General features: G+C 49.7%; 1 protein-coding gene across 1 annotated transcript; it reads left to right on the forward strand.

Annotated features, from left to right (window-relative positions):
• The first annotated feature begins 24,287 nt into the window (after positions 1-24,287).
• LOC123150233 (omega-amidase, chloroplastic) lies at positions 24,288-26,717 on the forward strand. The gene is made up of 9 exons (XM_044570068.1): positions 24,288-24,767; positions 24,906-25,124; positions 25,211-25,304; positions 25,566-25,640; positions 25,710-25,788; positions 25,916-25,931; positions 26,018-26,104; positions 26,226-26,308; positions 26,395-26,717. The coding sequence occupies exons 1-9, from the start codon at positions 24,633-24,635 to the stop codon at positions 26,462-26,464; spliced, it is 858 nt and encodes a 285-aa protein (XP_044426003.1). The 5' UTR covers positions 24,288-24,632; the 3' UTR covers positions 26,465-26,717.
• The last annotated feature ends 739 nt before the right edge of the window (positions 26,718-27,456 follow it).

Genomic DNA, 27,456 nt, shown 5'->3' on the forward strand with positions numbered 1-27,456 from the left:
GGACTGGACCTTCTGGACCACCGCACTCATAATAGTACGATGCTCCTCGTTGATGGAAGCGCTGCGAAGCGCTTCCAGCAGATTGTCCGGTGCCTCTGGATGGACAGAGGTCACCGGCATAGGCATCTTGCCCCTCTTGGAAGGAGGTCGCCTGCCCGAGTCCGGAACCACTGGAGGTTCTGGCGCGGCGTTCGGCTGAGGGCCGAACTCGGAGCTCTCAGGGGCCTTGTCCCCTCGGCTCCCGGAGTCTGGGAGGCCGCCTTGAGGCGCCTCCAGGACTGTCTCCCCTCAACCCGATGCCTCGTGAGACAGCACCTCGGCGTCGTCCGCAGGATGAGGGGAGGTGGCGGTCGGAACCGGATCGCTATCCATATCCGACAATCCTAGGGAGCCGTCCGACGATACGTCAATACGGGCTCGGGGCAGCCTGCATAATCGTATTTCGGCGTTAGGTGAAGTAGTGCGACAAAGGAATATTATGAGTTACTCTGGTGTCCGAATACTTACGACCTCCCCAGGGGCCTGGCCCTGGGTAACCACTCGTCTTCGCCGTCGGAGGCGGTGGTAGAATTGTCCGGAAGGAGAGTGCTCCCCTTCTTAGACCCTTCGGCCTCCCCAGTTGGGGCGGCCTTCCTTTTCTTGTCTCCCCCGTCTGGAGGGGAGCATCTTCTTCTGCCTCCTTGTCTTCGGGGGAGGATTGCGCCGTAGAGTCCTTGGACGGTGAGTCCGATGATGTCTGGCGTCGGGAACTCTTTCGGGTTCCCTTGGCCTTCTTGGTCCTCTCCGGCACCATATAAGGAGCCGGAGTTAGCATCTTCGTCAGAAGAGCGTCTGCTGGGCCTTCGGGCAAAGGAGCCGGACAGTCGATCTGTCCGGCCGTCTCCTGCCAGTCCTGTCAAAGGTACGAGAGTTTAGATCCCGCATGGAGTCAATCTATGAAAAAATAAGTATCCTGTAAGAGGTAAAGCAGCTTACCGCACTGGCTTGGCGCTTCGGGCTGAATCGCGATCCTCAGTAATGGGAGGGGGACCTCGGCGCTCTTGAACAGCACCCTCTAGGCATCTTCGTGAGTTGTGTCGAAGAGCCTGTTCAGAGTTTGGTGCTGCGCCGGGTTGAACTCCCACAAGTTGAAGGCTCGCTGCTGGCACGGGAGGATCTGGTGGTGGAGCATGACCTGGACTACATTAACAAGTTTGAGCTTCTTGTTCACCATGTTTTGAATACATGTTTGGAGTTCGGTCAGCTCTCCCGAACTACCCCAGGACAGGCCCATCTCTTTCCAGGAGGTAAGCCGTGTGGGGAAGCCAGATCGGAACTCGGGGGCCGCTGCCCATGTAGGGTCACGCGGCTCGATGATGTAGAACCACCCCGATTGCCACCCATTTATGGTCTCCACAAAGGAGCCCTCGAGCCATGTGACGTTGGGCATCTTGCCCACCATGGCGCCTCCGCACTCCGCCTGGCAGCCGCCCACTACCTTCGGTTTGACATTGAAAGTCTTCAGCCATAAGCCGAAGTGGGGCTTGATGCAGAGGAAGGCCTCGCACACGACGATAAACACCGAGATGTTGAGGATGAAGTTCGGGGCCAGATCGTGGAAATCCAGGCCGTAGTAGAACATGAGCCCCCGGACAACTGGGTGGAGAGGAAATCCCAGTCCGCGGAGGAAATGGGTGAGGAACACTACCCTCTCATGGGGCCTGGGGGTGGGGATGAGCTGTCCCTCATCTGGGAGCCGGTGCGCGATGTCGTCGGGCAGGTATCCAGCTCTCCTCAGCTTCTTGATGTCTCCCTCCATGACAGAGGAGACCATCCACCTGCCTCCCACTCCGGACATGGTTGGAGAAGGTTGAGGTGGGAAGTGCGGACTTGGGCGCTGGAGCTCGAGTGTGCGAAAATGGATGAGGAAAGGAGGAAGAAGGCGTGGATGAAAAGGTGAATCCTTATCCCTTTATTGTTGGAAATATGCCCTAGAGGCAATAATAAAAGTATTATTATATTTCATTGTTCATGATAATTGTCTTTTATTCATGCTATAACTGTATTATCCGGAAATCGTAATACACGTGTGAATACATAGACCTCAATATGTCCCTAGTGAGCCTCTAGTTGACTAGCTCGTTGTGATCAACAGATAGTCATGATTTCCTGGCTATGGACATTGGATGTCGTTGATAACGGGATCACATCATTAGGAGAATGATGTGATGGACAAGACCCAATCCTAAGCATAGCACAAAGGTCGTTTAGTTCGTTTGCTAGAGCTTTGTCAATGTCAAGTATCTCTTCCTTAGACCATGAGATCGTGTAACTCCCGGATACCGTAGGAGTGCCTTGGGTGTATCAAACGTCACAACGTAACTGGGTGACTATAAAGGTGCATTATAGGTATCTCCGAAAGTAGCTGTTGGGTTGACACGGATCGAGACTGGGATTTGTCACTCCGTATGACGGAGAGGTATCTCTGGGCCCACTCGGTAATGCATCATCATAATGAGCTCAAGGTGACCAAAGTGTTGGCCACGAGATCATGCATTACGGTACGAGTAAAGTGACTTGCTGGTAACGAGACTGAACAAGGTATTGGGATACCGACGATCGAGTCTCGGGCAAGTAACGTACCGATTGACAAAGGGAATTGTATATAGGGTTTGATCGAATCCTCGACATCGTGGTTCATCCGATGACAACATCGAGAAGCATGTGGAAGCCAACATGGGTATCCAGATCCCGCTGTTGGTTATTGACCGGAGAACGTCTCGGTCATGTCTACATGTCTCCCGAACCCGTAGGGTCTACACACTTAAGGTTCGATGACGCTAGGGTTATAAAGGAAGTCTGTATGTGGTTACCGAATGTTGTTCAGAGTCCCGGATGAGATCCCGGACGTCACGAGGAGTTCCGGAATGGTCCGGAGGTAAAGATTTATATATGGGAAGTCCTATTTTGGCCACCGAAAAATGTTCGGGATTTTTCGGTATTGTACCGGGAAGGTTCTAGAAGGTTCCGGAGTGGGGCCCACCTGCATGGGGGGACCCACATGAACGTGAGTAGTGGGGGAAAGGCCCCACACCCCTGGTCAAGGCGCACCAAGATCCCCCCTTAGAAGGAATAAGATCATATCCCGAAGGGATAAGATCAAGATCCCTAAAAAGGGGGGATAACAATCGGTGGGGAAGGAAATGATGGGATTTCTTTCCTCCCACCTTGGCCAACGCCCCAATGGACTTGGAGGGCAAGAAACCAGCCCCTCCACCCCTATATATAGTGGGGAGGCGCATGGGAGCTTAACACAAGCCAAGGCGCAGCCCCTCCCCTCCCCAACACCTCTCCTCCTCCGTATATGCTTGGCGAAGCCCTGTCGGAGTACTGCTGCACCAACTACACCACGCCGTCGTGCTGCCGTTAGAGCAATCTTCCTCAACCTCTCCTTCCCCCTTGCTGGATCAAGAAGGAGGACACGTCTCCCGTCCCGTACGTGTGTTGAACGCGGAGGTGTTGTCCGTTCAGCACTTGGACATCGGTGATCCGAATCACGTTCGAGTACGACTCCATCATCACCATCCCCTTGGCTAGCTTCCGCTCGTGATCTACAAGTGGTATGTAGATGCAAACTCTCCCTTGACTCGTTGCTTAGATGAACTCATAGATGGATCTTGGTGAAACCGTAGGAAAAATTTTAATTTTCTGCAACGTTCCCCAACAGTGGTATCAGAGCTAGGTCTATGCGTAGTTCTCTTTGCACGAGTAGAACACAATTTTGTTGTGGGCGTGGATTTTGTCATCTTACTTGCCTCTACTAGTCTTTTCTTGCTTCGGCGGTATTGTGGGATGAAGCGGCCCGGACCAACCTTACACGTACGCTTACGTGAGACCGGTTCCACCGACTGACATGCACTAGTTGCATAAGGTGGCTGGCGGGTGTCTGTCTCTCCCACTTTAGTTGGAGCGGATTCGATGAAAAGGGCCCTTATGAAGGGTAAATAGAAGTTGACAAAATCACGTTGTGGTTATTCATAGGTAAGAAAACATTCTTGCTAGAACCCAATTGCAGCCACGTAAAAGATGCAACAACAATTAGAGGACGTCTAACGTGTTTTTGCAGCGATTGATCATGTGATGTGATATGGCCAGAAGTTGTGATGAATGATGAATTGTGATGTATGAGATCATGTTCTTTGTAATAGGATTCACGACTTGCATGTCGATGAGTATGACAACCGGCAGGAGCCATAGGAGTTGTCTTTATTTTTTGTATGACCTGCGTGTCATTGAGGAACGCCATGTAACTCACTTTACTTTATTGCTAAACGCGTTAGCCATAGAAGTAGAAGTAGTCGTTGGCGTGACAACTTCATGAAGACACGATGATGGAGATCATGATGATGGAGATCATGGTGTCAAGCCGGTGACAAGATGATCATGGAGCCCCGAAGATGAAGATCAATGGAGCTATATGATATTGGCCATATCATGTCACAACTATATAATTGCATGTGATGTTTATTATGTTTATGCATCTTGTTTACTTAGGACGACGGTAGTAAATAAGATGATCCCTTACAAAAATTTCAAGAAGTGTTCTCCCCTAACTGTGCACCGTTGCTACAGTTCGTCGCTTCTAAGCACCACGTGATGATCGGGTGTGATGGATTCTTACGTTCACATACAACGGGTGTAAGACAGTTTTACACAGCGAAAACACTTAGGGTTAACTTGACGAGCCTAGCATGTGCAGACATGGCCTCGGAACACGGAGACCGAAAGGTCGAACACGAGTCGTATGGAAGATACGATCAACATGAGAATGTTCACCGATGATGACTAGTCCGTCTCACGTGATGATCGGACACGGCCTAGTCGACTCGGATCGTGTAACACTTAGATGACTAAAGGGATGTCTAATCTGAGTGGGAGTTCATAATTTGATTAGAACTTAATTATCATGAACTTAGTCTAAAACCTTTGCAAATATGTCTTGTAGATCAAATGGCCAACGCTCATGTCAACATGAACTTCAACGCGTTCCTAGAGAAAACCAAGCTGAAAGATGATGGCAGCAACTATACGGACCGGGTCCGGAACCTGAGGATCATCCTCATAGCTGCCAGGAAACAATATGTCCTAGAAGGACCGCTAGGTGACGCTCCCGTCCCAGAGAACCAAGACATTATGAATGCTTGGCAAACTCGCGCTGATGATTACTCCCTCGTTCAGTGCGGCATGCTTTACAGCTTAGAACCGGGGCTCCAAAAGCGTTTTGAGCATCACAGAGCATATGAGATGTTCGAAGAGCTGAAACTAGTTTTCCAAGCTCATGCCCGGTCGAGAGATATGATGTCTCCGACAAGTTCTACAGTTGTAAGATGGAGGAAAACAGTTCTGTCAGTGAGCACATCCTGAAGATGTCTGGGTTGCACAACCGTATGACCCAGCTGAACATTAACCTCCCAGATGAGGCGGTCACTGACAGAATCCTCCAGTCGCTCCCACCAAGCTACAAGAGCTTTGTGATGAACTACAACATGCAGGGGATGGAAAAGACCATTCCTGAAGTGTTCTCGATGCTGAAGTCAGCAGAGGCTGAAATCAAGAAAGAACATCAAGTGTTGATGGTCAATAAGACCACTAAGTTCAAGAAGGGCAAGGGTAAGAAGAACTTCAAGAAGGACGGCAAGGAGGTTGCCGCGCCTGGTAAGCCAGTTACCGGGAAGAAGTCAAAGAATGGACCTAAGCCTGAGACTGAGTGCTTTTATTGCAAGGGGAAGGGTCACTGGAAGCGGAACTGCCCCAAATACTTAGCAGATAAGAAGGCCGGCAAAACCAAAGGTATATTTGATATACATGTAATTGATGTGTACCTTACCAGTACTCGTAGTAACTCCTGGGTATTTGATACCGGTGTCGTTGCTCATATTTGTAACTCACAGCAGGAGCTGTGGAATAAACGGAGACTGGCGAAGGGCGAGGTGACGATGCGCGTCGGGAATGGTTCCAGAGTCGATGTAATCGCCGTCGGCACGCTGCCTCTACATTTACCTACGGGATTAGTTTTGAACCTTAATAATTGTTATTTAGTGCCAAGTTTGAGCATGAACATTGTATCTGGATCTCGTTTAATACGAGATGGCTACTCATTTAAGTCTGAGAATAATGGTTGTTCGATTTATATGAGAGATATGTTTTATGGTCATGCTCCGATGGTCAATGGTTTATTCTTAATGAATCTCGAGCGTAGTATTACACATGTTCATAGTGTAGATGCCAAAAGATGTAAAGTTGATAACGATAGTCCCACATACTTGTGGCACTGCCGCCTTGGTCACATTGGTGTCAAGCGCATGAAGAAGCTCCATGCCGATGGACTTTTAGAGTCTCTTGATTATGAATCGTTTGACACGTGCGAACCATGCCTCATGGGCAAGATGACCAAGACTCCGTTCTCCGGAACAATGGAGCGAGCAACCAACTTATTGGAAATCATACATACCGATGTGTGCGGTCCAATGAGCGTTGAGGCTCGCGGAGGATATCGTTATGTTCTCACTCTCACTGATGACTTAAGTAGATATGGGTATGTCTACTTAATGAAACACAAGTCTGAGACCTTTGAAAAGTTCAAGGAATTTCATAATGAGGTGGAGAATCAACGTGACCGAAAGATAAAGTGCCTATGATCAGATCGTGGAGGAGAATATTTAAGTCACGAATTTGGCACACACTTAAGGAAATGTGGAATGTTTCACAACTCACGCCGCCTGGAACACCTCAGCGAAACGGTGTGTCCGAACGTCGTAATCGCACTCTATTGGATATGGTGCGGTCTATGATGTCTCTTACTGAATTACCGCTATCATTTTGGGGATACGCTCTAGAGACAGCTACATTCACTTTAAATAGGGCACCGTCTAAATCCGTTGAGACGACACCGTATGAATTATGGTTTGGGAAGAAACCTAAGTTGTCGTTTCTAAAAGTTTGGGGATGCGATGCTTATGTCAAGAAACTTCAACCTGAAAAGCTCGAACCCAAGTCGGAAAATGCGTCTTCATAGGATACCCTAAGGAAACTGTCGGGTATACCTTCTACTTAAGATCCAAGGGCAAAATCTTTGTTGCCAAGAACGGATGCTTTCTGGAAAAAGAGTTTCCCTCGAAAGAAGTAAGTGGGAGGAAAGTAGAACTCGATGAAGTACTACCTCTCGAACGGGAAAGTGGTGCAGCTCAGGAAAATGTTCCTGTGATGCCCACACCAACTGAAGAGGAAACCAATGATGATGATCAAGGTACTTCGGATCAAGTTGCTACTGAACTTCGTAGGTCCACAAGGACACGTTCCGCACCAGAGTGGTACGGCAACCCCGTCCTGGAAATCATGTTGTTAGACAACGGTGAACCTTCAAACTATGAAGAAGCGATGGCGGGCCCAGATTCCAACAAATGGCTTGAAGCCATGAAATCCGAGATAGAATCCATGTATGAAAACAAAGTATGGACTTTGACAGACTTGCCCGATGATCGGCGAGCGATAGAAAACAAATGGATCTTTAAGAAGAAGACAGACGCGGATGGTAATGTCACCATCTATAAAGCTCGACTTGTCGCTAAGGGTTATCGACAGGTTCAAGGGATTGACTACGACGAGACATTCTCTCCTGTAGTGAAGCTAAAGTCCGTCCGAATCATGTTAGCAATTGCCGCATACTATGATTATGAGATATGGCAGATGGACGTCAAAACAGCATTCCTTAACGGGCATCTTAAGGAAGAACTGTATATGATGCAGCCGGAAGGTTTTGTCGATCCTAAGAACGCTAACAAAGTATGCAAGCTCCAGCGATCCATTTATGGGCTGGTGCAAGCATCTCGGAGTTGGAATATTCGCTTTGATGAGATGATCAAAGCGTTTGGGTTTATGCAGACTTATGGAGAAGCCTGCGTTTACAAGAAAGTGAGTGGGAGCTCTGTAGCATTTCTCATATTATATGTAGATGACATACTCTTGATGGGAAATAATATAGAATTTCTGGACAGCATTAAGGCCTACTTGAATAAGTGTTTTTCAATGAAGGACCTTGGAGAAGCTGCTTACATATTAGGCATCAAGATCTATAGAGATAGATCGAGACGCCTCATAGGTCTTTCACAAAGCACATACCTTGATAAGATTTTGAAGAGGTTCAAAATGGATCAGTCCAAGAAGGGGTTCTTGCCTATGTTACAAGGTGTGAGATTGAGCTCGGCTCAGTCACCGACCACGGCAAAAGATAAAGAAGAGATGAGTGTCATCCCCTATGCTTTAGCCATAAGATCTATTATGTATGCCATGCTGTGTACCAGACCTGATGTAAACCCTGCCGTGAGTTTGGTAGCTAGATACCAAAGTAATCCCGGCAAGGAACACTGGACAGCGGTCAAGAATATCCTGAAGTACCTGAAAAGGACAAAGGACATGTTTCTCGTTTATGGAGGAGACGAAGAGCTTGTCGTAAAGGGTTACGTCGACGCTAGCTTCGACTCAGATCCGGATGACTCTAAGTCACAAACCGGATACGTGTATATGTTGAATGGTGGAGCAGTAAGCTGGTGCAGCTGCAAGCAGAGCGTCGTGGCGGGATCTACGTGTGAAGCGGAGTACATGGCAGCCTCGGAGGCAGCGCACGAAGCGATTTGGGTGAAGGAGTTCATCACCGACCTAGGAGTCATACCCAATGCGTCGGGGCCAATCAAACTCTTCTGTGACAACACTGGAGCTATTGCCCTTGCCAAGGAGCCCAGGTTTCACAAGAAGACCAGGCACATCAAGCGTCGTTTCAACTCCATCCGTGAAAATGTTCAAGATGGAGACATAGAAATTTGCAAAGTACATACGGATCTGAATGTCGCAGATCCGTTGACTAAACCTCTCTCGCGAGCTAAACATGATCAACACCAGAACTCTATGGGTGTTCGATTCATCACAATGTAACTAGATTGGTGACTCTAGTGCAAGTGGGAGACTGTTGGAAATATGCCCTAGAGGCAATAATAAAAGTATTATTATATTTCATTGTTCATGATAATTGTCTTTTATTCATGCTATAACTGTATTATCCGGAAATCGTAATACACGTGTGAATACATAGACCTCAATATGTCCCTAGTGAGCCTCTAGTTGACTAGCTCGTTGTGATCAACAGATAGTCATGATTTCCTGGCTATGGACATTGGATGTCGTTGATAACGGGATCACATCATTAGGAGAATGATGTGATGGACAAGACCCAATCCTAAGCATAGCACAAAGGTCATTTAGTTCGTTTGCTAGAGCTTTGCCAATGTCAAGTATCTCTTCCTTAGACCATGAGATCGTGTAACTCCCGGATACCGTAGGAGTGCCTTGGGTGTATCAAACGTCACAACGTAACTGGGTGACTATAAAGGTGCATTACAGGTATCTCCGAAAGTAGTTGTTGGGTTGACACGGATCGAGACTGGGATTTGTCACTCCGTATGACGGAGAGGTATCTCTGGGCCCACTCGGTAATGCATCATCATAATGAGCTCAAGGTGACCAAAGTGTTGGCCACGAGATCATGCATTACGGTACGAGTAAAGTGACTTGCCGGTAACGAGACTGAACAAGGTATTGAGGTACCGACGATCGAGTCTCGGGCAAGTAACGTACCGATTGACAAAGGGAATTGTATACAGGGTTTGATCGAATCCTTGACATCGTGGTTCATCCGATGACAACATCGAGAATCATGTGGGAGCCAACATGGGTATCCAGATCCCGCTGTTGGTTATTGACCGGAGAACGTCTCGGTCATGTCTACATGTCTCCCGAACCCGTAGGGTCTACACACTTAAGGTTCGATGACGCTAGGGTTATAAAGGAAGTTTGTATGTGGTTACCGAATGTTTTTCGGAGTCCCGGATGAGATCCCGGATGTCACGAGGAGTTCCGGAATGGTCCGGAGGTAAAGATTTATATATGGGAAGTCCTATTTTGGCCACCGGAAAATGTTCGGGATTTTTTGGTATTGTACCGGGAAGGTTCTAGAAGGTTCCGGAGTGGGGCCCACCTGCATGGGGGGACCCACATGAACGTGAGTAGTGGGGGAAAGGCCCCACACCCCTGGTCAAGGCGCACCAAGATCCCCCTTAGAAGGAATAAGATCATATCCCAAAGGGATAAGATCAGATCCCTAAAAAGGGGGGATAACAATCGGTGGGGAAGGAAATGATGGGATTTCTTTCCTCCCACCTTGGCCAACGTCCCAATGGACTTGGAGGGCAAGAAACCAGCCCCTCCACCCCTATATATAGTGGGGAGGCGCATGGGAGCTTAACACAAGCCAAGGCGCAGCCCCTCCCCTCCCCAACACCTCTCCTCCTCCGTATATGCTTGGCGAAGCCCTGTCGGAGTACTGCTGCACCAACTACACCACGCCGTCGTGCTGCCGTTGGAGCAATCTTCCTCAACCTCTCCTTCCCCCTTGCTGGATCAAGAAGGAGGAGACGTCTCCCGTCCCGTACGTGTGTTGAACGCGGAGGTGCTGTCCGTTCAGCACTTGGACATCGGTGATCCGAATCACGTTCGAGTATGACTCCATCATCACCATCCCCTTGGCTAGCTTCCGCTCGTGATCTACAAGTGGTATGTAGATGCAAACTCTCTCCCTTGACTCATTGCTTAGATGAACTCATAGATGGATCTTGGTGAAACCGTAGGAAAAATTTTAATTTTCTGCAACGTTCCCCAACATTTATATGGGCGGACGAAACTATGTGCCCCCACTAGCCTGGTAAAACTCGCTTATCCCCCAAGCGCCGTAATCAATGGCGTGGTTGGGTTACCCACGCCCGTATTGATGAGAATCCCGTAATAAGGGGACACGATCTTTGCTTTGACAAGACATGTCAAAAAACTGCCTCGCATTATGTACGGGGCTAGTTAAAGGAAACGGTTCGAATAATCACCGGGTCATGACGTAATGTCGTGCTACCAAAACAAGTCAGCAAATTAGATTTGTGAAAATATTATTCTCTCTACGGTGGTATGTGGAACTTATTTTGCAGGGTCGGACACTATCCTTGTATTCAAATTCTTCCGTGGTGTATTCGGAGGAGGAACCCGCCTTGCAATGCCGAAGACAATACTGTGCGCCGGACTCATCGTCATTGAAGCCTGGTTAAGGGGCTACTGTGGGAGTCCGGAATTAGGGAGTCTCTGGACAGCCGGACTATATCTTTTGGCCGGACTGTTGGACTATGAAGATACAAGATTGAAGACTTCGTCCCGTGTCCGGATGGGACTCTACTTGGCGTGGAAGACAAGCTAGGCAGTACGGATATGGATATCTCCTCCTTTGTAACCGACCTTGTGTAACCCTAACCCTCTCTGGTGTCTATATAAACCGGAGGGTTTTAGTCCGTAGGACACAACAACTACAACATACAATCATACCATAGGCTAGCTTCTAGGGTTTAGCCTCTCTGATCTCGTGGTAGATCTACTCTTGTACTACCCATATCATCAATATTAATCAAGCAGGACGTAGGGTTTTACCTCCATCAAGAGGGCCCAAACTTGGGTAAAACATCGTGTTCCCTGCCTCATGTTACCATCCACCTTAAACGCACAGTTCGGGACCCCCTACCCGAGATCCACCGGTTTTGACACCGACAACCGCGGTCTCGGGGACTACACCCAGTGGGTGCACTTAGCGTGCCCCCATCGGTTCAGATCCCACTCGCCCAGACCGAGTGGAAGAACGAAACTACCAAAATAAACAAAACACCCAGCGGGTGCTCTAATTCGACGCAAACAACGGGAGATTGTGTAGAAGAAGATTTTTCGGGTAACATTTCCTCATAGAGCAAAAACAGTCGGAAAGTCTACTCACCTGGACATTGGCCCGAAGAGCAGCACTGGCGTCGTAGGCAGCCTAGCTATTCTCATGCACCGTCTTCACCCGCTCCATCATCATGTCAGCCTGTCGGATGGCTTCCGCGGCCGCTTCCGACTGGTTGTCCGGGACGGGATAGCTGGTGAAAAAGTGAGCAGACGACCCGGGTGCGGCGGCTTGGAGCTCTATGGCGTGGAGTTGGACGATTGAAGGAATCACAGGCGCAGTCGACGATGCGGGGTGCTCACTCGACAAGGGTGCAGCGAAGGTCACAGAGGCCCTGCCCGCGTCTTCAGGTTGACGGACGGGAGGTGTCATAGTTGGTTCTTGCCGAGACATCCTACCAGCTGCTACCTTCTTGCTCTTCCTGGGCTTAAGAGCCACGTCTTCATCATCATCTGGAAGATCGATGACGTTGAGTGGAGCTGCAAGGCAGATCATTCGACCCCAAGTGAACCACTAGAACGCAATCGACCAAGGAATCAAGAACAAAATCACAAGAGTTTATACCTGGATTGGAGGTTACCGCATCTTCCATCTCCTCGTCCCGGTACTGGAGAGAAGAGGTTCCTGACGTAGCAGCACTGCAAAGACCCGCATTCAATCGGTTACGTCCGGTTAACCGAGTCGACGAAAAGGACATGTCAGATGATTACCCGGAGATAGTAGGGACGGTCACTTTGATCCTGGGCAAAGCTTTTGGCAGTTTGGAGGAGATGGCTTTCGGTGCTGGAGGCGGCACAACTTTGGACTGCTTTGGAGCCTTCTCAGTCGGCATTGGGGAAGATGTCCTGGGACGCTTCGAAGACTGTCCAATCGGCGCGGCCACCAAGTCCGGAGCGCTCGCCGGGTCGTGAGCATGTTTGGATCTCCTCTCCCTATGAGGAGGCTAGTCGACTTCTTCGTCATCAGTGGATTCGTCGCTCTCCTCGTCCTCCTCGGCATCTGAGTGCCCCTCGCCGCTCTCGCCCCCGCTCGCTTCTTCCTCGACATCTTGCTCCTGCACTCCGTTGGGCATTGAGTACATGTCGATGAGGGCCTGAAAAGACAACGATCAAAGGAAATTCAGTCGACCATAAACAAGATGTCACACAGTGAATCGGAAAGATACTTGATAAAACAGAATTATACCTGCTCCGGCTGGTGCGATTTGTCGAATGGAATCACCCTCCTAAACCCCCGAGGGTTGTCTTTGTTGCTGGTGATCCCCATCAACCACTTCTCCAAGGTATCCTCGCTGACATCCTCCGGGTGGATCCGAGTGGAATCCTCGAGCCCAGAGTACATCCACATCGGATGATCACGCGCCTGAAGCGGTTGGATGCGTCGAACGAGAAAGACCTCCAGCAGGTCCATCCCGGTCACCCCGTCGCGGACGAGTTGGACGACCCGCTCGACCAGCACCTTGACATGCGCCTTCTCTTCTGGAACTACCTTCAGGGGGGTGGGCTTCTCCACTCGAGCCAAGGAAAAGGGAGGAAGTCCAGTCGACTGACCCGGGGTCGGCTGATCCTTGCAGTAGAACCAAGTCGACTGCCAGCCCCGGACCGAGTCCGGAAGGATCATGGCTGGGAAGGTACTCTTGCTCCTCATCTGGATCCCCAGACCCCCGCACATCTGGATCACTTGTGTCCTCTCGTCACTCGGATTGGCCTTTTTGACCGACTGGGAGCGGCAGGTGAAGATGTGTTTGAAATGACCCCAGTGCGGTCGACGGCCCAAGAAATTTTCACACATCGACACGAAATCAGCCAGATAGACTATGGTGTTTGGAGTGAAATGGTGAAGTTGAGCCCCAAAGAAGTTCAAAAAACCCCGGAAGAAAGGATGGGGAGGCAGTGAGAATCTGCGATCTACGTGGGTGGCGAGGAGAACACACTCACCCTCCCTTGGCTGCAGCTCGGTTTCGTTCCCCGGGAGCCGTGCCGACTTGTGGGGGATCAGTCCCGCCTCCACCAGGTCGTCGAGGTCGTCCTGGGTGATTGTCGAGCGGATCCAGTCGCCCTAGATCCAGCCCGGCGGCAGGCCGGATCTCGACGAGGATCCGCCCCAGCTGGTCTGCTTGCCCTTCGCCTTCGCGGTCGCCTTCTTCGCGCGCTCCAGCGCCACCGTCTTCTCTTTCCCCATGGCAGCGGGTCGAGCTCGAGCAAGAGTCCGGCGACGAGAGCGGAAGCGAGCGTGGTGGAGAGATCGGGAGAAGGAGAAGAGAGAATGGGAGCGCACGGGGCAGAGGCCTGGTCCGGGGCCTTTTATAAGGTCGTCCCCCGAGTGACTGACTGGTGGACCCAGACGATCTAAACAAATCCCGCAACAGTCGTGCGCGTAGTACGTGGCGAAAAAGGTGGCACGGGGATTGAGGAGACTTGCCTAATCCGTCCCGATAACCTCGATTTCGTTCGTCTGGCGCACTTCCCAAAATTCAAATCCCGTGAAATCTGCGGAGAGCAAAGCAACCTGTCAGACTGAAGACAAACATCCTCTACATTATCATTCAGAATTCTACCGTGAAAATTCACTCGACAAAAACCAAGAATGGACCAAGGCGACTGAGAAAGGAGTCGACGTCGTCACCTCAACTCATTGTTCCAGAACAAGATATACTCATAGCACAAAGAATGGGTCGAAAGTGTTCCCAACTCCTTCCTCACTCAAACCCTGATCCATTCGGGGGCTAATGATGAAGCTATGTACCTAGGGTAGGGTCATGGATCTGTCCAACATACCCTCCCCAAGGACATCTCTACAAAGAATCAGAAGCAGTCGAAGAGAAACCATCATCCACTCGACCATGAAGATGTGCTCACTCGACCACCTTGAAGACACTCGACCACCAGAAGATGAGAAACCCTCCACTCTGCAACGGTCAGGGATTAAACCATAGCTTTATGGGCATTTACAACACTTTACTACAGACGTTACCATTAACGCCCCTTCTTTATGAGCATTGAACCTTGTGTAACAGAGGGGAGCTGGGGTCCTGGCGTACTCTATATAAGCCACCCCCCTCCTCTGGAACAGGGGTTCGCACTTTCTGTAATTCACACGCATATATTCAGTCGACCGCCTCCGGGCTCCGAGACGTAGGGTTGTTACTTCCTCCGAGAAGGGCCTGAACTCGTAAAACTCGTGTGCACAACTCCTCCATAGCTAGGATCTTGCCTCTACATTCCTACCCCCCTATTCTAATGTCAGTCTTAGAACCACGACAATAACCTCTCCGCTCCAGCTACGAAACCCCACCCTTCTTCGTTCGCCACGTCACCGCTGCCCAGCCGAAGCCTCTTCCCCGACGACGTCGTCCACCGCAACAGCTCGACGTCCCTCATCCACCTCCCCAGATGAGGATCCGTCGTCCATCTCGCCGTCCCGCCGGTTCAGCCGCCCCATCCTCCACCTCCAAGGAGCTGCTCCGATGATTGCCTCGTCTATCGCGGCTGCTCCATCCCCACAGCGCCGCCTTAACCTGCTCCACCGGAATCGCAGCATCCTCACCGACTCCTTAGACGAAGCTGAGGCCTACTCAGCGCCACCAAAGAGGTTGTACACTCATCGCATCGCACCTTCTCCTTAACTCGACCTCCCAGCGCCAACGGTGCCCCATCCCGCACCCCCATGGAGCGGCTACCTTGAAGCCGGCGCCGTGGGTGACATCTCCACGGCGGCTCTCCCCCAGTGTGAGGCCCCTTCGGCGGCGGCGGCCATACCAGCCGGATCTGCTGCTGCTGCTGCTCCGGCTCTCGCTCGATCGCTCGCTCGCCCAGCTGCTGCTGCTGCTCTCCCTCTCGCTCGTGCTGCTGCTCTGCTCCGATTAAGACACACTTCAGTCGACTGAATCGACTTTTGGGTCAGTCGATTTTCAGGGGTTGGGGGACTCGCCGCAGTTAAGGAAGAACCACCCACAGCGGGGACGGGGGCTCGCCGGAGAGGTACCCCACCATCTATCTTAGGGTTCAGGGTGGGGGTGGGGGCCTAGAGGGCTGGCCGGGGCGGCGGTGGCGAGTTGTTTCGGGGCGGCGAGGCGGCGCTGGGGCCGCCGGCGAGGCCGGTGGTGGCTAGCGGCTCAGGGGGGTGCAGGTTGAAGATGAACTGCAGGCCCTCCCTAAACTACATGTCAAGTGCCTCTCTGCTACCATTGCGTTCAGTTTCGACAGTAGCATTCAGATTCCACAGTAAATTTCAGTTTCAACAGTTAAGTTCAGAGTCAACAGTTTTTACCTCATCTGTTTTAGTCAGGTGGTTTTTGGTGATGTTAATTTTACATCCATTTTACATCATCTATTGGAGATGCTATTAGAATCCCACTTGAGATTGACGATGTCTGTCTTGTGCTGCTTCAGCCTTGACGCCTTACGGCTCACCGGAGCTGCTCCAACGACAGAACGATCCATCACAACAAAGCAGTGCCCTGGACGCCGTCTACAAATTCCTCAGATCTTCCTCCACACCTCCGACAACCACCTCTGCCTCAACTGCTTCAGCGACCAACCTAATGATGCTGAGGTCGACACGGCTATGGCAAAGAGGTTGTACACTTGTTGCATCACTTATTACTATACATTCACGTCGATCCATTAGGGCTATTTTGGTTCAACGGAAAAACATCGATCCACTGGTTGTTACCATCACTCTAAATTTCTGCATGCTCTCCTTACATAATCTCACCATATTTTTTTCGTATGCATGTCAGATATTGTACACAGTCATGCTGAACATGTAGATAAAAAGAGAAGAGTTTTGCGCGGCAATACAATGTCATGCAGACATCGCTCCATGGTGGGTTCAATGGCAAACCCTCCCCACCCCTCTCCAGATTGTAATCCAGAGGAAGATATCTGTTCTGAGGCGGATTCAGACGCCGCTGACCACTCCTATTTACCCCCCAAGGTGTTTGCTCTACCTTGGCATGATGATGTTAGTCATATCATGCATATGTTGCCTTGCAGTGCCTACTTTTGACATCATATATGTCATCTGCTTAGTTTAGACATGTTCTGTAATGCCACCTGTTTAGTTTCTATATCATATATGGGAATTATGCAGTCTCATGTCTTTTAGCCAGCCATAATATATGTGAAATGTGCAATGCCGTCCTGTTTAACCAGGCATCATATATTTGAATGATATATTCCCCATCCTTTTCTTCATTACATTTCCATTTGTCGACAATGTTTGTATATTAAACTACTCTTCCTGTGAATCAGCCATTTGGGTGGGAGATGGAAAACTCTAGAGTGAAAACAAGGCCTTCAGAGTAGACAGTGCTACCTGTCGAAGCAGATCTCTTGTTGGGTCCCGATAGCTCCTCAGAGATGGATTCAGAGACAGATGACCAGTCCTATTCCCCCACTGAGGTGTATGCTCTAACTTGGCACGGTTATACTACTCATATCATGCATACGGTGTCTTGCATTGCATAGTTTAGACATCATATACACAATATTCACCACCATGTTCTTAGTTCAGATATCATATCGAATGCCCTCTGTTTAGCATATAAATCACATATGTGAATTAAATGATGCGATCCTGATTACTTAGATAACATGTAGGTGAATTATGTCATGTGATCCTGTTTAGTTATTCATCATATCTTTGAATTATGTTATGCTATGCTATCCAGTTTAGATAGACATCATATATGTGAAATTATGTCATGCTATCCATTTTAGTTAAACAATATACATCTCAACTATTTCATGCCCTCTTTTTTCCACACTATCTATTGCATTTGTCTCTCATACAATGTCTGTACATTCAACTATGTTTCCTGTTTATCAGCCATTTGAATTGGAGCGGGTGATGCCAGTATCTAGCGGACTAAAAACACGGTCTTCAAATAAAACAGTGCTACCTCTTGGTGGAGATAGCACCCCGGTTGTACATGCACAAGAACCAGCCCTACCACACATAACCCAAACTCTCGCAGATTGTACCCCTACTATGATGGACAGAGAACCAGCTTCACCCAATCTAACCCTAACCCCAGCCGATAGTAACCCAGTTCTTGTTGACACAGCACCATCTCCACCACAGAGCTCCCAAACAAGAGCAGTTAGTAAGGCAGCTCCAGTGCCCAAAGGGCCAGTACTATCACGGCGAACCCCAACTCCACCAGTTAGTACGCCTATTCCTGTGGAGGAAGCACAACCAGCTAGTCGTAGTTTAGCATCTATCGCATTTGATGTTGTTAAATCGTATGTGCGTATCTTCCCATCTTGGAAATATTATATGAAGATGAAGGAAAATGCCAGTTGCAAGTGTTTGTCCAGGAGTTATGTGTAAGTAATGTTATTCATGGCAATTACTTTGCTTTGTCCCATACATCCTACCTCCATGATGGTTATAATACATCAAATTTTCCCATTTTTCTCTGTAGAGAATGACCGATTTGGAAACTCGGGATGAGGTAACATGTGCTAATACCTCTGCTATCTTCAAGAATGCTTGGTGGTAGTATCGGAATTACCTGAAGAAAATGTACTTCACCGACAAAGAAACTCATCAAATTCCCTTACGTTCTCCTGAGACACATTTACTGGACGATGACTGGGAATGCCTTGTTCTGTACTGGTCCCGAACCAAGAATGTGGTAAGGTCTATGAGCTCATTTTCTATTTTTAAGTATTATATTCGTGCGTCTTACTGTACTCTGTTCATGTAGAACAAGTGCCTAAACCTGAAGAACAATTGTTCTAATTTAAGATTCCATTGCTACCATAGGACATAGATATATGTTTGTTTGATGCTTTTATTATGTACTGGTACTTGGCAATAGAAGACTTGGTAGTTTAATCCTATCCACCTTATTAATGAACTGGTTCACCGAAATGAGTTTCATATACTAGTACATGCTAAACTTGTTATGTGTCTGCTTGTTTCTTCTTTTAGAATGCTGACAAAATATTGGGGAAGAGTGCCTTATTAAGCAACGGTAAAGGAAGTAATGCAGATAAGGTTCATGATAGTGACACATCCTGTCTTGGTTTAGTGTTGGAGTTACTGGCCACTACCGCTTGCACAAGCTATTCAAACTCACTATCTGAATCAGTTCGGTTTCTTGAGTCTCAACTACAAGCTGAAAGACATCGTTCAGCTGTGCTATGACAAGAAGCGGAAGGACTGCAGAAGTCCCTGGAGCATTCAGATGCATACTTTCTGGTGCAACAGCAAGCGTTGGAGGATTTTAGCGCCAAATAGGACAAAGCTAATCAGCTTGCTAAGCTTATTGCCAGCATGGTGGATACCCAGGATAACATTTCTTGAGCTCTTCTGAAGTTGTTTCAGTTATGCTCTTGTTTTGCTGCCGCGTTTATTTGCACTGGTGGCCAATTTTGACGGCCAGTGTATATGATATGCTGCTTTGTTTCCTATATTTGCACTGGTGGCGAACTTTGATGCCCATTGGATGTAATATGTGTAATAGCCGTGATAGCCTAGCGTTAGTTGCTTGCTTATTTATTTCCTTGTTGTCTTGTTTATTTGTTTGCTTGTAGTCATTGCAGTTCTTTTTCCGTGGTTAACTAGTGGCTGCAATAACCTATTTTTAAAACTAGGCCACAATAACCATGGGCTAATATTTACTGTAGTGACACTGGGCCTCCTACGGGCCATAGAAACAGTGGGCCTTCTACAGGCAGTAGAAATAGTAGGCCTTCTACGGGCCGTAGAAACAATGGGCCTTCTACGGGCCGTATCATCAATGGGCCTTATACGGGCCGTATGATCGATTGGCCAAACATGGGCCAATAACAGGCCGCATTATGGCCGTAAATGGGCTAGAGTTAGAATCGTCCGTTCATGGGCCGACTGTGACGGGCTATCGTTAATAGGCCATATTTGATGACGCTATGAAAACGGCCCAATGTATTAGCGGACCACAAATGGGTCGACTGTAAGCACAGGCTGAATTTGGCCCACAAGCAGAAAATGACAGTAACAGGTCGTAAGTAAATGAATGCTGGAAATGAGCCCAAGAATAAATGGGCTCTGAGAAGGCCGAAAGATAGCATGGGCTGGAAACGGCCCAACAGAATAACGGGCCGTTAATGGGTATAAAGTGATACACTGTTCATTATGGGCCAGTTTCACCACGGGCCGTTAATAGGCCAAGAGTTACATAGGGCCTCATATGGGCCGAAAGACGTCATGGGCCATACATGGGCCAGAAGTGAAAACGGGCTAGAATCATATTGGATGGCCCAGATGATGCTACTGGGCCTAATTCGGATAGGGCGTAACGGGCCTTGGGTTAGCGGGCTGTAAATGGGCTATATGCGAACAGGCCGTTAACAGGCTTTCCATGGGCCGGCCCGCCACCTTTTGACCAAGTCAAACGAGCCAGCCTTTTCATAGGAATGGGCCTCTGTTTGGCCGTGCCACGTGTCAACATATCATAGGCGCCTATCTGACCCACTGACGAGCTGACACATGTTTCATCCGGCCAATAAGAATTTACATGTGGAAATTTCCCATTGGTCAGGGCCGTTAACGGGTTATCGGATGCAAAACCCGACCTGATAGCTTAACGACGTTCCGTTACGGTGGATGCCACGTGTCGGTCACCCTTGACGAAAGCACTTCTATGACGCGTGATTTATCGTCATGGAAGTGGACACTTCCGTGATGATAATTTTGGTAATGTCATGGAACACTTCTACGACAGCACAGGTATGACTATCTTGATTCTATCATAAATTTGTCATGGATGTGCATGCATGAAAAAAAAAGCGACCTACTCTGACAAACACGTATCATCACGGAAGTGTATTTTTTGTAGTGTATAAGTTACTCCCCACTATGACTAGCCTTACTACTCTATGTTACTACCCATTGTGACTAGTCTTATGTTACTACCCACTATAAAGGTAGTAAGAGCAACTCCAATGGGGCGACCCATTTCGTCCGCGGCCGTCCGTTTGGGTCGGCGCGGACAGAAAAGGCGGCCCAACGCGCCGACCCAAACGAACGCGCGCCCGTTTTTTGTCCGCGGGCGACCCATTCCCGACCCATTTTTTAGCCTGATTTGCGTCGGTGCGGACATGCGACGGACGCGCGCGTGGTCGCCTACTCCTGTCCCCGGACCCGCTGGTCTGTGGCACATTGGCCTCCCCCCGGCCAACAAGCAACCCTCGCCCCCCGCCTCCTCTGTCACCGACACCGCCACCCATTTTTGCGGCGACTCTTCCAGCTGTGGCCGCCGGCACATCCGCCAAGCAACACCGCCCCTGTCCCCAGTCACCCGCCGCCGACGGGGAGCAAACTAGTTCTCGCTGCCGCTTCACGCAGCCCCTATCCCCAGTCGCCCACCGCCGTCGGGGAGCAAACTAGTTCCTGCCGCCGCTTCCCCCACCGCACAGCCGCCCGCGACCAAGAAGACGCCTCGCCGCCCCCGCCACATACGACCGGCACGCTCGTCGGATGCCGTCACACTCATTGGACGCCGGCCGGGCAGCTAGCTGGTCTGTGGGCGCCGCATCTCCCCTCGCCGGCCGTCTCCTTCTTCGACGCCCGCAAGTTGTTCGACAGTTTGCCAAGGTACGAAAATGGACTCCGCCGACAAGTTCTTTTTCCACAATTTCCTTTGCGACTCCGACGATTCGCCGTCCGATGACGAGGAGGAGATATTGGCTGCCGTGTTGGTCCATCACCACCTCAACAACCAGCGGCCGTTGTTCTGTGGCTCCATTCCGGGCCACCTTCCGGCGTTGAATCGTAACCGAGAGACCGGGCATTTCCTTCTCTAGAAGGACTACTTTGATACAACAAACCGGTTGTTCAAACATCACAAATTCCGCCGCCGGTTCCGTATGAGTAGGCATGTTTTCAACCGTATTAGAGAGGAAGTGGTCGGCTATGATGAATACTTCGAGTGCAAAGAGGATGCCATCGACAAGATTGGTTTCTCCTCTTATCAGAAATGCACTGCCGCCATCTGAATGCTTGCATACGGAGTGCCCGGTGATCTCATTGACGAGTACGTCCGTATGAGCGAGTCTACATGCCTAGAGTCCCTGTATAAATTCTGCAAGGCTGTGATTGATGTGTTTGGCCCTGAGTACTTGAGAGAGCCGACAGCTGCAGATACAGCCCGTTTCCTGGCGATGAATGCTAGCAGGGGCTTCCCGGGGATGCTTGGCAGCATAGGCTGCATGCACTGGGAGTGGAAGAACTGCCCTTCTGCTTGGCAAGGGCAGTATAAGGGACATGTCAGGGCTTGCACTGTCATACTAGAGACAGCGGCGTCTCAAGATCTCTGGATCTGGCACTCTTTCTTTGGCATGGCTGGATCACACAATGATATCAACATGCTTCAGCGCTCGTCGGTGTTTGCTAGGCTTGCTGAAGGCAACAACCCACCGGTGAACTTTACTGTCAACGGCCACAACTACGACAAAGGGTACTATTTGGGTGACAGTATCTATCCTCAGTGGACCACTATTGTAAAGACAATACCCAACCCTGTTGGAGAGAAAAGGAAAAGATTTACCCAAGAGCAAGAGAGTGCTAGAAAGGATGTCGAGCATGCCTTTGATGTTCTGCAATATCGATGGGGCATCATTCAGTATCCTGCTAATACTTGGAGCACGCAGAAACTATGGGAGGTGATGACTGCTTTTGTGATCATGCACAATATGATCGTAGAAGACGAGCGTCTGGAACGTCTGTACGATCAAGGCTTTCAGTTTCAGGGTGAGAATGTTATGCCTGAGCATGGAGTAGCGGCAACATTTGAGCAGTTCACTCAGTTTCATGAAGACATGCGTGATTGAGAAACTCACGTGCAACTGCAAAATGATTTGGTTGAGCATATGTGGACTCGTGTTGGCAACCAATAGATGTATCTTTTTTTATTCGTTCGTAAAACTATGTGAAACATTTTTATTTTTATTTGGCCTGTAAACTATACTATTTATTTGGGCGGACTATTTTGTTTGTTAAATTTTCATTTCACAATTTGTTGAATGCAATGTAAAATTGGGCGGCCAGCCGGCCACGCCTGCAAATATGGGTCGGCGCGTTGGACGCGCTGCTGACCCATATGAAAAACAGGACGGACGCCGGGCGGGCGGCCGACCCAAACGGACAAAAAGCGGACGAAATCACTGTCCGTTTGGGTCGGCCCGTTGGAGTTGCTCTAACGTAGTCTAAGAGCATATCCAATAGATGGTCCGAAATTTGGCGGTCCAAAACCGGAGATGTAAAATTTGGACCGCCAAAAAGTGCGTTTTGGAGCTCCGAAAAAAGCTCAACTCCAACGGATGGTCCAAAATGATGGTCCAAATTTGCAACTCCAATAGATGGTCCAAAATGAAGATGAAAACGGCCGCGCGACTGCTACCAGCCACTGTTCAACCACGGTTTTGCATTCAAATAGCAACTAAAATTTAAAAGTAAAGTGCATCATCATCATAGTTTCAATCAAAAGTGCATCACCATCATAGTATCAAATTCGTCTACCAAATTCATCCACAAAAAATTTGAGACAACAAACGAGAGCACAACCAAGACCACAACCGCAAAATTTATACCTTTGCGACATTTCGTCGAACATGTTGGAGGCGGTGGCCGTCGACGTGGCCACATCTTCCTCCATGGTCGGCGGTGGCGGCGGGGGAGGTGGAGGAATGGATGTGTGGCTGCTGGAGGAGGCCGTCGGCCGCACCGTCTGCGACTCGTCGCCCCGAGCCGCCGCGCCGCCTTCGAGAGCTTCAACGGCCGCGTAGAACTGTCGGCCGGGTTGGGGCTGCGGTTGGTCGGCCGTTTGACGCTGCCTCCTCGTCCCTTCGCCGGCTTCGCCGACTGCGCGGTGGCCACAGGACGGGGCGGCGCCAATCCGGGCCAGCGGGCGGGGGGCGGCGGCATGGCCGCAGATGCGGGCGGGATGGCAGCGGCGGCGACCACGTGGGTCAGCCCACCGGCTGTGGCGGTAGCGGAGAACGCGGCGGGGTCGTCGGCATCGGCCATGGCGGCACCGGACGGCGGGGGGGGGGGGGGGGGGGGGGGGCGGCCGGGAACGGAAAAGAAGTGGCGGTTGGGCGTTTGCGTGCGGCGGCTAGTTTTGGACCAAATGCATCTCGTGATGTATATTTGCATCGCGAGGTGTTGCATTTTTCATCACGAGGAGGTCACGGTCTATTTTTTTTTTTGCATATGAACCGTCTGTTGAAGCAGCGTTTTTTGACCGTCTATTGGAGATGCTCTAAGGATATGTGTATGTTACTAGTGTATGTTACTCTTCATTGTGGCTAGTCTAAAGAAACGTGTGAAAACAAACAGCTAGTGTTGCCCATAGGCATAGGGGACCACTCGCGTGACAAGCCAGACAGACCTCACGGCTCTGTGCGCCGCGGTATATATGTATTACACTCGGCTGAACAGACGGCGCAGTGCTCGGCCGATCCGACGGTGTAGCGCGCGGCGGATGCGAGCGCTAAAATCAGTGGGCTGAATCGAAGGCTTTCCGTAAAAAACAATATACGGGAAGGTCATCTTTCCATGAACCTGTGGGAAGAAAGGGCCTAGTTTGAATGGTTTACCGGAACAGCTGGAAATGTTTTCTTTTCTCCAATTTGCCGGCAGCTTCTTTTTTACGGATGAAATAAACTGCTGGAGTTGCTCTCACACTTTACTCCAGCAATCTTGCGCACTCTTCTGAAAAACTTCACTCCTGGTTGCTCTGTATCGATTCACCGTCTCCTTGTTCCAGGGCGCAGCGCTTGCTCGTTTCAGCTCTGTTGCCATGCCACAGGCAGCACCGTACAAGATCGCGCTGTGCCAGCTGCCGGTCACCGCGGACAAGCACGGCAACATCGCCCGCGCGCGCGCCCGCATCGACGCCGCCGCGGCCGCCGGCGCCAAGCTCGTCGTCCTGCCGGCAAGTCCCCCCCCCCCCCACCCCTCCTCCTCCTCCTCTGTTACTTACTGGCCACGGAACTGAGATTTACCTCAAAGCACACATGAATTGACGGAAGTCCACAAGGCTCGCTTCTCTGACGACGTTGTTCTGCTGCAGGAAATATGGAACTGCCCCTACGCGATGGAGACCATGCGGAGCTACGCCGAGGACATCGACGGCGGTCGGTCGCCGTCGGTCTCGATGCTGTCGGAGGTGGCCGCTGCCAGGAAGATCACCATCGTCGGCGGATCCGTGCCCGAGATGGCTTCCGGGCAGCTGTTCAACACCTGCTGCGTGGTCGGGCCTGACGGGGAGATCAAGGCCAAGCACAGGAAGGTAAAAGGACCGGGCTTATGCCGTCTTCTGCATCAAACTTTTGACATGTCACTTGCAGTGACTAACTTCTAGGAAAAAAATTCCAGCTGCATCTGTTTGGAATTGACATCCCCGGAGACATCACTTTCAGGGAATCCGATACCTTCACTCCTGGGCAAGAACCCACTGTAGTTGACACAGGTGTGCACAACTTTTGTACTGAAAATTCTGGATCAAATTGACTGACTATTTTGGCTTGAAAACAAGTACCAGCTGCATCGAGCTTGTCAGTGGAATGCACTGGAGCCTCATATTTCAGTGTTTATATGATGTTCCCTGAAATTCTACTAGTACAGTTTTACCCATCCATCGTTGGCACATTTACTGAAGTTTATGCGCAGATTAATTTTCTCTTCTCATCTATTTGCATGATCATAACAAATCGTTGTAGTCTTATTACAGACGTTGGACGGATTGGTATTGGGATTTGTCATGATATCCGCTTCCCAGAACTGGCAATGCTGTATCGATCAAGAGGTATGCAATACAAATTCAGTTCTTGAATGTCTGTTGCAGTACAAATTCAGTCTCTTCTCAAACGTGCAGGTGCACACTTGATATGCTATCCTTCTGCATTCAACATGAGCACCGGGCAGCTCCTCTGGGACCTTATGCAAAAGTCCAGGTTCCATTATATCACTCTTCTGTCTTCTCCAACTGTTCTATCACTTTTTTCTCGTCAGTTCTTTGTTCAGTTAGTTAGCTAATTCTCCCCTTTTTACCCCATGCATCCGCTCACTTCGCTCGTTCAGGGCTGTTGACAATCAGGTGACAATCAATTCATTACTACTACTAACTGTGACCTGCAGTTGTTCCTCACTGTACTGAAATTCGTGTATCTGTCTTGGCTTCAGTTGTTCGTGGCGACCTGCTCACCTGCACGAGACCCCAACTCGCAGTCGGACTTCGTGGCCTGGGGCAACTCAAGCCTCATCGGACCAGTAAGACCACGCACGCATCACTGAAGCAGAGTTCTGCTGACTGCTCCATTGTGATAATTTGGACTCCAACCAAGGGTTGAAGCTAACCATGTTGGCATCCACTTTTTTTTTGTCCTACTAGTTTGGCGAGGTTCTTGCGGCGGCAGGGCACGAGGACGCGACCGTCATCGGCGAGATCGACCTGTCTTTGATTGAAGCTGTGAGGTACACAATTATATCTTTTTGCAGTGGAATTTGTGCTTGGGATTGTGTTCTGTTTGGGCTCAGGCGTCAGGGGAAAATCTGTGCAGGGCGAACCTCCCTTTGGAAACGCAGGGTAGAGGGGATCTGTACAGGTTGGTCGATGTCGAGAGGGAATGAACGTTCGAGCTAGCTGCGTTGCTCGAGGAGATGGAAATGCATTGCAGAGAGCTGAAGAAGGCCACGTCTGCATGTGTTGGTCACATGCTGGGTTCAGTGACAGAGGACGGGGTTTGCAAAATTGTGTAGTAGTGGCATGCAAAGATTCCGGATGCCATATACGATATGTACCGATACTGCATGTGTGGTACGAACACATGGGAACTCCAAATATTTATGATGCCATATACGATATGTACCGATAGTTGCAGTAGCATTGTCACCCTCATCCTCGACGATCATGTTGTGCATTATCACACAACATGTCATCACCTCCAGCAAGGTTTCCTGATCCCATTGTTTAGCAGGTTCATGAACAACTGCAAAAGAGGCATACAAAACTTCAAATGCCCTCTCGACATCCTTTCTAACTGCTTCTTGTCTTTGGGCAAAGTAAGCCTTTTTTCTGGCCAATTGGGTTTGAGATGGTGTTGACAAAGATAGCCCATGGAGAATAGATACCGTCAACCAGATAGTAGCCCATGTTGTACTCATACCATTGACAGTATAGTGGCAAGGAGAAGATTTTCCTTCAGTCACTCCCGCAAATAACGGTGATTGCTGCAGCACATTGATGCCGAAGAAAGCGTGCCAAATCCAAAGATCCTGTGATGCAACTGTTTTCAAGAATGATGATGGAGTTCTTAACATGATCCTGATATTGCCCTTGTAAATCCTTCGAACAGTTATTCCATCTCCATTGCACGCAATCAAGAGATCCAAGCAAACATGTCCACCATTTTGCTTATGAGATTGCCAAGAGCCTCTCTATGTCTGCCACAGTTGGTTCGCTCAGGTACTGAGGTCCGAACACCTCGACCACGATAGTTGCAAATCTGACCATGGCATCTCCGCATGTGCTCTCAAACATCCGTAGGTACTCGTCCCACGAATCAGTGTCGTCCGATATGCAAGCATCCGGAGTGCAGCCGTGCACTTATGGTAACCAAAGA

The sequence above is a fragment of the Triticum aestivum genome, chromosome 7A (genome assembly GCF_018294505.1).
Source record: "Triticum aestivum cultivar Chinese Spring chromosome 7A, IWGSC CS RefSeq v2.1, whole genome shotgun sequence".
Classification (NCBI taxonomy): Eukaryota; Viridiplantae; Streptophyta; class Magnoliopsida; order Poales; family Poaceae; genus Triticum; species Triticum aestivum.

Excerpts from the sequence above, each read along its gene's own strand:
- LOC123150233 (XM_044570068.1), top strand. The coding sequence starts at position 24,633 with ATGCCACAGGCAGCACCGTACAAGATCGCGCTGTGCCAGCTGCCGGTC. Across the intron at positions 26,105-26,225 it reads ACTCAAGCCTCATCGGACCA|TTTGGCGAGGTTCTTGCGGC; the intron begins GTAAGACCACGC and ends TTGTCCTACTAG. Across the intron at positions 26,309-26,394 it reads TCTTTGATTGAAGCTGTGAG|GGCGAACCTCCCTTTGGAAA; the intron begins GTACACAATTAT and ends AAATCTGTGCAG.